We start from the raw sequence: 12,899 nt of genomic DNA, 5'->3' as shown, positions 1-12,899 counted from the left end.
TTAAAATTTTTAAATCGTAGTCATCTTTTAAAAAAAACATAGGTTGATTTTTTTTTCAATTTTAAACAAATAATTTAATTATGAGACGTACATAGCTCACAGTCCGTCAATGATAATAGAATCAGGGGCTTTAAATTTCCTTTATATATATATATATATATTTTTTTTCATTTTTATTTGTTACCTATAGAGCCGGTTTTAATTAGAAAAAGTCAAGCCTTTTAAAAAATTTCCCTTCAACCTTTGGCTAGCTTTGTCCAAAAGCAAACAGAAATTTACGGTTAGGGTATCTTAAAAATTTATCAACGAAAACTTCTTCGTTCAGATTTCTTCTTTACACATATATATATATATATATATATAAATTTATGTGAGTAGTTATTTATTTATTTATTTATTATGGTTTTATTATGGCTTAATAAGTAAATGAAATTAGAGAAACATCAATGATAAACATGTTTGAAAGGTATGTGTATCTTTGACTCCTTGGTATGTATGAGGTATGTTAATTAAGTATGTGTATAATGGGATATTCGATATGTTTGAGATATGTTTAACGGATATATGTATATGCGTGCTATGTGATATATGATCGTTATCTTCGTTGAACAATGTTTTGTGATACAATTGAATAAAATTGATGTCAAACATGGTTTGAGGTATGTATGAATGTAACTACTAGATCTCGATTGTGATATGTTGGAATGTGTATATATTTGTATATACTTGAGATTATGATACCTTATGATGATAATGCCAGTTCATTTAATTATAATGTATTTTAATGAATTATTGATAAAGAAAAGAATGCCCTATCAACTGTGTTGGATAGAGTTATAGCTATAATTGGCATGTCATAGGGTCTATTTGATAGGTGGGAGATCCAACGCTTTATTTGTGTTATATTCAGTATCTTGTGTGTGTTATATTCAGTGTTTTATGTGTGTCAATTTGATTTAACACTTCAACGCATGCAGAAGTGTGCTGGTGGATTGATCTATGTATCTGTCCTCAAATTTGACTTAATTAACAGGGGTCATAATAATAAAACGAATGTGAATTGTAAATAATAAAAGGATTATGTTATAAACTTAAATATTGAGATCAATTGTGTTATAAGAAACAATATGCTAATTCCCTGAGGGTTCGTCGATATTATTGACAGTTAAGACTTAAGAGTATAAAACAAATACCTTGCGAATGTATTCAAGTTGGATAACATGAAATCTTATGTAAACCGTAAGGTTAACGTATAACTTGTTAATATGTAATTCAATGATTTTTACCTATGTTGCTCAAGTTAATTTCAGTTTATATGTATATTGATTTCAAAATTATGTTAGCATTGTTAAATATCCAATACTCAATGTACGGTATGTTTGTTTCAGGAACAGGTTCAGGATGGATTTTGGTAAAGTTCGAGACTCGTAAAGCATCCCAGGTACAAGACTCAGCTCAGACTAATTTGTGTTCTTTTAACTGTTTCCTAGGTTGAGTCTTAAGGTTTTAATGATATCTTGGAGACTTCTCATATGTTTTAGTATTGTTGGATATTAAGGTGCCTTATAGTTGAACTTAGTTGTATGATGATGATGATGATGATGATGATAGTGATAGTTATTTGCATAGTTTAGCTTGTTATATTATCTTTCTATGATTATTTGATGTGTTGTAAGCTATGATCGTGAATGGTTTGAATGTATTTATACAAGCTAAATCGATGCATGTCAATGGGGTGCTATGTTGGCATAGGTTACTTTGAATTTTTGACTCCGATGTCGACCTCGTGTAACCACGAGATTTGTTAGTTAAATACAATCGACATCTATAATGCATGTACATAAATAGCAATTATGATTGATTTGAAATTGTTTGATTTTTTTAAGTTAGTGTAGTGGAAATGTATTGCGTTTGTTTGAGTTGTTTTGGTAATATAATGTGACGTCATATATTTGGATTCGACAATCATGTCGGGTCAAATATAGAGTGTTACATTATTTATATTGTTTGATAAATTTTAGCTTATATATTTGTGAATATTTATTTAATTTTATTTTATAGACTTTGAATCATAATATATATTATTGACTTCCATATTTATTTTTTCTTCTCAAATTTACCTTTTTAAAGTTATTTTTCTTATATATGGACAATTATTTAGTATACTCTATGGAAATTTTAACTCCACAATTGAGATTAATATTTTGCCACATGTCCAATATATTAAATTTTTTATTTTTAATTATAACTTAAGGGTATATTGCAAAATCTCAACCACATTTATAAAGTTGAAAAATGACATTACCTGTTTACTAAATAATTTCCTCTCTATATATATTAATTTAAAAATATGTTATACTAAAATATTTATCTTCGACTTTTACAAAGGACCACTACTTTGAAAGAATATGAATACTTCACCAAAGATTTCTAAAATATGATTAATTCAGAAGAGAACATATTGTTGCATGTTAGTATCACTTATCTTATGTATATTAAAAATATTTTTAAGAATTAGTTTATTGAATTTTGTGATGGACAAGAGATTGAAACGAGAAGAAATTTTGGTGGGTAATTAGTCAGCAATACTTGGGATATATAATATAGGTCTCCAAAATTTATCAGGATAATTTGCGATCGATATGAAATAGGAGCTTCCAATCTATACAAGTATAAAAATATGTCTAAATATTACTGTGTTTGATATATTAAATACCTTTTTTTTTAAATTTCTCAATCATACGAGAAATTTTAATCATATATTTTATTTTATATATATGGGGTCAAATGTCATGAAATGCGACAATTTTAATTGATAAACAAAATATCAAAGTTATGCTAGGTAAAAGTTTACTAATTATTGTAATTTTATATTAGAAGGGTTAATATGTAGTTTGCCTTTTGAATTTGTTCAAAAGTATTTAGTTGGTACTTGAATTTGTTTTCTATCACCTAGGTTGATACCTTTGCACTAACACCGTTAGTGTGTGTTGATGTGTTACTGATAACTAATTCCGTGGGGACAAGTGGCAGTCTCTCAATATGCCACATGATAGATATAATTTTAAAAAATTTAAAAATATATGAAATAATAAAGAATATTATATTTTCACATAAAAAATATATTATCTTATAATATATTATCTTAGTCGGGGTCTATACGAGCTTACAAAAACTCTTTTCATAACCTGAGACCATTGGAGGACTAAACTAAAAAGTTTCAAAAATATTTCGGGTTGGAGTCGCGACTTCAAGGGTGCGATGTGGCGACCTCCAAAACAGTAGGTTGGCATCACAACTTGAGGACTAAAATGTAAAGTTTCCAAACTTCACCGAGTTGGCATTGCGACATTGAAGGCTGGTGTCACGACATCCATAGTGTGGTGTCGCAACCTTGAGAGCAATCTACTACAAGTTCAATCCTTTTTGATTCCACCCTATCAATCACATAATATTGCCAACTTTTAAGACCTATAATGGCAAGCATAACAAGTAAATGTTCATCCCAACTTCTCAATTCATTATATCATGCCAACTTATGCAATTAAGGCTTAAGAAACCTTTAAAACCAAATGCTCAAAATACACACACAACTCATGACCAAAAATTAGGCACAACTAGACCATACATCAAGCTTAACATACACATACCCATAGGCACAAATCCAATATTATCATTCATAATTAGGGATGACCTTTTACATATTAAAGACCTTATATATATGCCACAACATGAGATACCAAAATGTACATATTTCTACCGTCTTGATGATAGTGTGTTATCTGTACTGATCTGGCTTGATGTGTAACACCCATAACCCTTATCCGTCGTCGAAACAGGGTTATGAAGTATTATCAAACTTTACAGAATAAATATGAACATTTTATAAAATTTAATAAACATATCAGAAACCAATCATAAAATACTCATATTATCCTTTGAATGAGCCCTCGAGGCCCAATATACACCTTAGAAGTGAACCGGGACTAAATTGGATACTCAGGAAATTTTTCCCAAAATCTCAAAAATTTTCTTAAGAGCAGGGGACACACGCCCGTGTGGCTGGCTGTGTGGCTCACACTGCCTGGAGACATGCCCGTGTCTTAGGCCGTGTGGGCATTCGATGTGAGGCACGCGGCCGTGTCTCAGCCTATGTCCATACCCATGTAACTCTCTGACTTGAGTCACACGACCAACCACACGCCAATGTGCTAGGCCATGTGAAAGGTGTAGAGGCCAAACGGCCAAGCCCATCCGCTAGGCCATGCGTAAAAACCTGGGTCTTCTATTTTGAAATTTTAAGATGCAAGGGACACACGGCCAGACCACATGCCCATGTGTTAGGCCGTGTGTGAGACACACGCCCGTGTCTCTGCCCGTGTGGACGAAAATAGGCCATTTTATGGCCTCTTTTCTCACCAGTTCTTGACTTCAACCTACATCTCAAATTTCATACATATAGGCCATAACAAGGTCTCTAAAACAACCAATTCCTATATGTAATATGATCATATTATCACATATATTCTAACATTCTGTAACACCTCTAACCCATATTTGTCACCAAATTAGGGTTAGGACGCATTACCATGCATAATTCCACTCAAAATAGACATAAATTAAAACTTGATAAAACTTAAACCATTATCATATTTAAAATATATGGACTCTCACTATTACAAAATACAACTTACAATTTATTAATCTAGTTTTTACATGCCATAATTAAAATTTAAAACAAACATTTTAAATACCAAGACTAAGGATAGGGTGATGATCTTGTCGATTTATTCTCGAACTTAAAGCTTGATCTTTAATAACTATAAAATAAAAGACATAAACAAATAAAATAAGCTACTATAGCTTAGTAAGTCTATAGCACATCAAAATTTCAAAAATATATTACATAAATATTGAATAATTTTCTTACTCTATAAATAACATTGAAATCTTCACATATGCTATTAAGTGATACATCTGAATCAAATATACGTATACATCAAGATATAACCCAATAATTACTTATATATATATTCTTTAACATCTAAAAATCGAATATACAAATGTATATTTATATAGCGAACACATCTTTATTTGTCAAATTATAAATCACGAATTCAAAGAGATTTAATAAATACACTTATAAACATATATATATATGCTAAATGCATACATATTTACATACATAAATATACTTCACAAAAATATAAAGGTTTATTAAGCTCATACTTTTCTCATAAACAATTAATAAAGATATATGTGTACTTACTGGTACATTTATTCATTATAAATATAAATGCATTATCCATCTTTCATAATCTATCACATTTGTCTCAGATATTAATCATAAATAATCAAATACTTCCATGATAAAAAATTCTTGCAGATGATATGTATATCTATTTAAGATTCAATATACACATAGATATATTTCTTCAATTTCTTAAACAATCACACATATATCAATTTGTATATACCTTTCAATTTCATTTAGTAATTCCAGAGATATAAACACAAAATTTATCAGTAATTTATACCGAATAGAAATATAAACTTCCTCAATTACTGAAATTTGTTCAATTCACATATTTAGACAAATTCACCAGCAATTAGCCTGCTAGGTTTCAGAAACCCGATTCAATTCACCTGCAATTAGCCTGCTAGACTTATCGTCCGAATTATTTCACCAGCACAAAGCCTGCTAGACATAAAGTCCGAATTATTTCACCAGCACAAAGCCTGCTAGACATAAAGTTCGAATAACTTCACCGGCCTTAAGCCTGCTAGGTTTTAAACATGAAACTTTCATTTCACGTATACAAAGTACTTTCTCAAATAATTCTTTACAATAACCAAATATTCGTAGTACACCATAATCAATCAATGAAGATTTTGTAAATCTTATCTTTAATTCAGCTCAAACATTTAATAATTTCATAAACACTCACACATATATATATCTTGCTACTTAACTAAATTTAATACAAAACTTTACATATACTTACACTTATACGAAATAACTATATATGTATATTATTACCTATTCGATATTTCCATTTATATATTACTTAACATTTAAACTTTGGAATATGTTCAGACTTACTAAAAGATATACATCTATACTTCAATTCACATAGAGACATTCATTCAAATTATTTAAGCATATACAATATATATATCCTTAATCAAACTCAAAGATTATACTTAATTATACATACACATATTCAAAATTGTTTTTGCAATTATAGCCCTCATATCATCAAATATTTCCAAATGAAGTTTCAAACATATAGATATACATATATATATATATATATATATATATAATTATATCCATCTATGCACCATTCTTAACTACATTTAATGCTAAAGCTTAATTAGACTTATATTCATATAGCCGAATATAAGTGTACACATATAAGCTGTAGCGACCTAAAAATTTCGGCACGGGCGTTGGATGAAGTGATTATTTAAAACTTGAAAACCGAATCTCGATTTTATTTGAAAAAGGAGTCGCCACCGATCTTTTTTCTAGGTGTGATCGGACACCTAATAAATTCTCTTTTTAGAAGAAAAAATTATTTTTTCTAAAAAAAGAGGTGATTTTAGGTCTACGTGAAAATCCAGAGAAAATTAGAGTTCGGGAGTCGGTTACGCGCGAGGAAGGTATTAGCACCCTCGCGACGCCCAAAATTGGTATCTCGTTAAACGCGCGTTGTCTTAATTTTCAAAAATACAAGTTCAATTTAATAGTTAATCGCGATCCGATCAAAATACGAGAATTTTTTTTAAAAAACACGAAGATTTTTGAAACAATTTTTTTTGAAAACACGAAAAATTTTTAAAACATGAGAATTTTAGAGACACGAAAATTCTTAAAAATACGAAAATTTTTGAAAACACGGAAATTTTTAAAACACGGGAATTTTTGAAAACATGAAAATTTTTGAAACACCGGAATTTTGAAAACACGAGGATTCTTGAAAACACGAAGATTTTTTAAAACACGGAAATTTTTGAAAATACTAGGATTTTTGAAACACGAAACTTTCTTTGAAAACACGAATTTTTTTATTTTTATTTTTAAAACGAATATAAAACACGGGAAATTTTATTATTATTTTTTGAAACACGAGAAATTTTGAGTACATGAAAATTTTTGAAACACGATTTTTTTTTTAAAAGTACCGTATTTGACACGAATCAATGATATTCACCCCTACATGGCGATGAAACCATTGAATTAGTGTTAAATCGATTCAATTTAATATTTAATCGGGATTCTAATAAAACACGAGAATTTTTATTAAAATACAAGGAATTTTAAGTATTTTCGATTTTTAGAAGGGCGTCCCATATTTAACACGAGCCATCGATATTCACCCAACATAGCGATGAAATCAACGGCTCGATGCTAAACCGGTTCGTTGCCTTATGCGTTAAAACGATTTATTTATTTTAAACATGGAAATAAAATCATAATAATATTTCTAAAAAAACTATTTTAAAAATGCTAATTTAATTTAAATGAAACAATATTTAAATAAATGGACTAAATTAAAAAGATTAAGAAATTACCAAAAACCCTTTTCCCTTTTTTTTTTTGCTAGGCGTTGGGCCTAGGCTTGCTCGGACAGTCTGTTGGGCGAATCTGCTGGGTCTCATTGGGTTAGTCATTGTTAATTTGGGCAAAGGCTTGTCTCTCTTCAATTTGCAAAGTGGGCTGTTGGATCTAGTTCTTTGGACAGCCTGTTGTGGCTTGCTTTTTTTTTTCTTTGCTCCTTTTTTGTCGCTTTGTTTTTTTTGGGCTACTTTTTGGGCTTGGGTCCGAACGGCTGTTGGGTGATAATTGGGTTGGGTCACTTTTATGGTCGAAGTCGGTCACGGTCGGTTTGACCCGAGTGTAAGATATTTTTATTTCTTTCTCTTTTTCTTCTCTTTTTTCCTTTCTTTTTCTTCTTCTTCTCCGGGGCCGAACCCTAGCCCCACGCCGCTGCTGACGCTTCCTCCGTCTGGTGGTGCGGTGGTTGACGCGACTCCCTTCTCCTCTCTCTCTCCCTTTCTTTTCTCTTCTCTTTTCTCCCTTTTTCCTTTGGGTTGCTGTTTTTTTTTCTTTTTACTTACTGCACTTTTATTTTCTCTTTGCCTGTTGTGTTGCTTGATTGTGTTGTAGGTGCTGGCGGCAGAGGAAAGGGGAAGACGACGATGGCGGTGGTCGAGCGACGGTGGTGAGGGCTTTTGGTCGCTGCTGTTTGGTTTTTTTTTGGTTTCTCTACTGTTTTTTTTGCTTTGGTTGCCGAATGCCATTCTCTTTCAAATTTTCTTCTTTTAATCTCAATTTTTGTCCTCTTCTTCTTTGTTTTTAGGTGGCAGCGGAGGAGGAGCAGCATGGCCGATTGGGGTGTCAAGCGTGGAGCACGGGGCACGCAAGAACGTAGATTGGGGGCGGTCTTGTCATGCCCAGAAGGACCAAAATGAAAAGGGTGCAAAATTTTTAGGGAAAAATGTAATTTTAAGAAAATACGGGGCCAAAATGTAATTTTTAGAAAGTTAAGGGGTCAAAATGAAATTTTAAGAAAGTTAAGGGGTCAAGATGCAATTTTGAGAAGGCTTAGGGGTTGAAATGCAATTTATATTTTTTGTATTTTTTTCAAAATTTTATTATTACTATTAATATTTAAAACATAAATTAAAAATGGACTAAAACCTAAGTAAGCCCAAAATTAAATCTTAATGGGCCCAATCATTGGGCCCATACGAGACCAAACCGGCCTAAAACCCTAATCGGGCAAAATTCAGTGATGATAGCTGCCCTTCTTTGCTCATCGCTGTGAAACAGGGATAGAGTAAAGACTAAAAAGCACTGAATTTTGTTCGACCATCCAAAATTTTTCTTTTTATTTGAAAAGCAGAAATCGAGAATAGCTCGGCGTGTGACTCAAAGCTCAACTCACCTCTCGAAATATGAGTTGATTTTTGAAAAACAGAAATTTAAAAGAAATACCTCAGCATGTGTCCGAGGCTCAACTCACTTCTCGCAATATGAGTTGATTTTCGAAAAACAGAAATTGAAAAATACCTCGACGTGACTCGAGGCTCAACTCACCTCTCGCAATATGAGTTGATTTTTGAAAAATAGAAATTTAAAAATACCTCAGCGTGTGACCCGAGGCTCAACTCACCTCTCGCAATATGAGTTGATTTTTTTGAAAAACAGAAATTTAAAAATACCTCAGCGTGCGACCCGAGGCTCAACTCACCTCTCGCAATATGAGTTGATTTTTTTGAAAAACAGAAATTTAAAATACCTCAGCGTGCGACCCGAGGCTCAACTCACTTCTCGTAATATGAGTTGATTTTTTGAAAAACAGAAATTTAAAAGAAATACCTCAGCGTGCGACCCGAGGCTCAACTCATCTCTCGCAATATGAGTCGATTTTTTGAAAAACAGAAATTTAAAATACCTCAGCGTGCGACTCGAGGCTCAACTCACCTCTCGCAATATGAGTTGATTTTTAAAAACAGAAATTTAAGAGAAATACCTCAGCGTGCGACCCGAGGCTCAACTCACCTCTCGCAATATGAGTTGATTTTTGAAAAACAGAAATTGAAAAATACCTTGACATGACTCGAGGCTCAACTCACTTCTCGCATTATGAGTTGATTTTTTTGAAAAACAGAAATTGAAAAATGTAATTCTTGAAAGAAACAGGGTTTCAAAAATATCAGGTGAAACTAAAGCCTTCTTCTTCGTTGATTCTGTGCAGCTTTCTCCCAAAATTCCTTGCTCTATTGGTATACCTGTATATGTCATGTATGAAGTTATTATGATATGCACATGTTCATCCTAAATGCTTTTATGTCTACATGATCATGTTATGCACCCTGGGTTGTTTGCTACACGCCCCCTTCTGATTTTTGTGAGGCCTTCATTCATTGCCTCCATTCTTGACCTTCTCTCAGGTTTTGTACTCATCTTCGAGTTTTGTGATTTCTTCGTACATCACCCTCGTGCCCCCTGCTGAACTTTGTTCTTGCTCTAGGGTCCTTGTACTTATCAAATTCTCATCCAGGTAATGCTCAACATTCATTTTGTTTAGAGTATGTCATCTTACTATTTATCATTTAAATGAATCAAACACGAGATGCATAAAAAAAGCAAAGTAGGCATGAAAGAAATACCTCACATTCACTTCATTTTTAAAAGAAAGCAACAAACAAAGGAAATTGACAAGGAAAGTTTAACAAATAAAACGTCATAAGGAAAAGAAAGTTAATTCAATGGCCATAAATGCTCTAGATATCCAATGCATGAACTTTTCCACGTTTCTTCGTCCTGGATCCATTCGAGCACGGTTTCTTGTGTAGAAGATTTCGAGCTTCTGAAAATGCTTCAAATATTGCGACTTTGTCGTTCAACTCCCCGTTCAAGTCACTTTGCTCCTTTAAACCCGAGCCCACTTCATTAGGACGCCCTTCTAGGTTTTCATCCTAATCCTTCTTGTTTATCAAGACGCCCTTTTCGGGTTTTCATCTTGATTTTTCTTCTTTTTTTGTTTTTTTCTTTCTTTTTTGTGTTGTTGTTATTGTTTTTTTTAGGCATAATATTTCTTCACAGCATCTGAGTTCACTAGATTAGGTAATGCTTTCCCATCCATCTCAGTGAGAATCAGAGCCCCTCCTGAGAATGCCTTTTTTACAACGTATGGCCCTTCCCAATTTGGTGACCATTTTCCTCGAAAGTCCTTTTGTATCGGAGGATCTTTCTTAAAACCAGCTCCCTTCAAAATTCTCTTGGCGCACCTTTTATCATGGGTCGTGATCATTCTTTTTCTCGGTACATCTGTCCATGGCAAATTGCCTTCAAGCGTTTCCCTTCAATAAGGTTTAGCTGATCATATCGAGCTCGGACCCACTCTGATTCTTCTAACTTTGTCTCCATCAATACACGCAAGGATGGGATCTCTACTTCGATAGGCAGAACGGCCTCTATCCCGTAGACCAGAGAAAAAGGAGTTGCCCCCGTAGACGTCCGTACAAAGGTGCGATATGCGTACAAAGCGAATGGTAACTTCTCGTGCCAATCTTTATATGTCTCAGTCATCTTCCCAATAATCCTCTTAATATTATTATTAGCAGCTTCTACCGCTCTGTTCATCTTCAGGCGATAAGGTGAAGAATTATGATGCTTTATCTGAAATTGCTCACATATTTCTTTCATCATCTTGTTGTTCAAATTTAAGGCATTATCTGAAATGATTCTTTCAGGCAGACCATATCGACATATGATCTCCTTTTTTAAGAACCTACAGACTACAGCCTTTGTAACATTAGCAAACGAAGCGGCTTCTACCCATTTTGTGAAGTAGTCTATAACCACAAAAATGAATCGATGCCCATTGGAAGCTTTCGGGGAAATTGACCCTATAACATCCATCCCCCACATAGAAAAAGGCTACGGAGAAGTCATGACATGAAGGGGCGATGGAGCTGCATGAATTTTATCACCGTAAATTTGACATTTGTGGCACTTTCGTACGTATCCAATGCAATCTCTTTCCATTGTCAGCCAAAAATAACCAAGTCTCATAATCTGCCTGGCCATAGTGAAACCGCTGGCATGCGTCCCACAAATTCCTTTGTGAACTTCTTTAAGTATCTTTCTAACTTCAACAGCATCCACGCATCTTAGGAGCACTTGATCTTTTCCTATTTTGTATAGCATATCCCCGTCAAGAACAAATCCGATCGCCATTCTCCTGAGAGTTCTTTTGTCATTCTCGTTTGCTTGCTCAGGGTACCTTTGATTCTTGATGTACTTTAGGATATCATGGAACCATGGTCGTCCATCTGACTCCTCCTCAATGTTAAAACAGTGTGCGTGGGTCTCATATATGCTCATTTGGATAGGCATTATTTTAGTTTCTCTGTTTGCTTTGAACATTGAAGCCAGGGTGGCCAGAGCTTCGGCCAATTGGTTCTCTTTTCGTGGAAAGTAGTTAAAAGTCACTTCTTTAAATTCTTTGACCAATTCTGCAACGAGATCGCGATATTTGACTAATTTCGAATCCCTCACTTCCCAATCTCCACGAATTTGATAAATGACTAATGCTGAGTCCCCGTGTACCTCTAAAATTTTGATTTTCCTCTTGATAGCTACACGAAGTCCCATGATGCAAGCCTCATATTCCGCTATATTATTTGTACAGAAGAAATTCAATCTGGCAGTAAGCGGGTAATGGTCCCCTTCAGGTGACACTAAGACTGCTCCTATCCCATGCCCCAATGCATTTGATGCACCATCAAAGCTCATCTTCCATGACTTTCCTTTTGATGACTCGCCCTATTTTTCTGAAATGCACATCAATTATTCATCTGGGAACTCAAATCTCAAAGGCTCGTATTCCTCCGTTGTTCAACTTGCCAAGAAGTCAGCTATTGCGCTTCCTTTTATCGACTTTTGGCTCACATATACAATGTCATACCCAGTCAATAGGATCTGCCATCGGGCCATTCTCCCTGAGAGTGCAGGTGACTCCATCATGTACTTTATTGGGTCCAGTTTTGAAATTAACCATGTCGTGTGATACAACATGTATTGCTTGAGCCTTCGAACCGTCCAAATCAATACACAACAAAACTTCTCAATTGAATGGTACTTTGCCTCATATTCTGTGAACTTCTTGCTGAGGTAGTAAATTGCCTTCTCTCTTCTCCCTGACTCATCATGTTGCCCCAGTACGCAACCCATTGAGTTCTCAAACACGGTCAGGTACAATATTAGGGGTTTTCCAAGGGTCGGCGGTACTAGCACAGGAGGATTAGACAAATACCGTTTTATCTTATCGAAGGCCACTTGGCACTCCTCGTTCCATTCTCCCGGGTTATGCTTTCGAAGG

At 33.9% G+C, this 12,899-nt stretch overlaps 1 protein-coding gene across 1 annotated transcript; it reads right to left on the bottom strand.

Annotated features, from left to right (window-relative positions):
• Window positions 1–10,822: 10,822 nt before the first annotated feature.
• LOC128035446 (uncharacterized) lies at window positions 10,823–12,313 on the bottom strand. Its single transcript, XM_052625188.1, has 3 exons — window positions 11,581–12,313; window positions 11,315–11,424; window positions 10,823–11,194 (listed from the first exon to the last, which is right to left on the bottom strand). The coding sequence occupies exons 1-3, from the start codon at window positions 12,311–12,313 to the stop codon at window positions 10,823–10,825; spliced, it is 1,215 nt and encodes a 404-aa protein (XP_052481148.1).
• Window positions 12,314–12,899: the final 586 nt, after the last annotated feature.

Source organism: Gossypium raimondii, chromosome 12 (assembly GCF_025698545.1).
Source record: "Gossypium raimondii isolate GPD5lz chromosome 12, ASM2569854v1, whole genome shotgun sequence".
Taxonomy (NCBI): domain Eukaryota; kingdom Viridiplantae; phylum Streptophyta; class Magnoliopsida; order Malvales; family Malvaceae; genus Gossypium; species Gossypium raimondii.
This window is presented reverse-complemented; position numbering and strand designations above follow the sequence as displayed.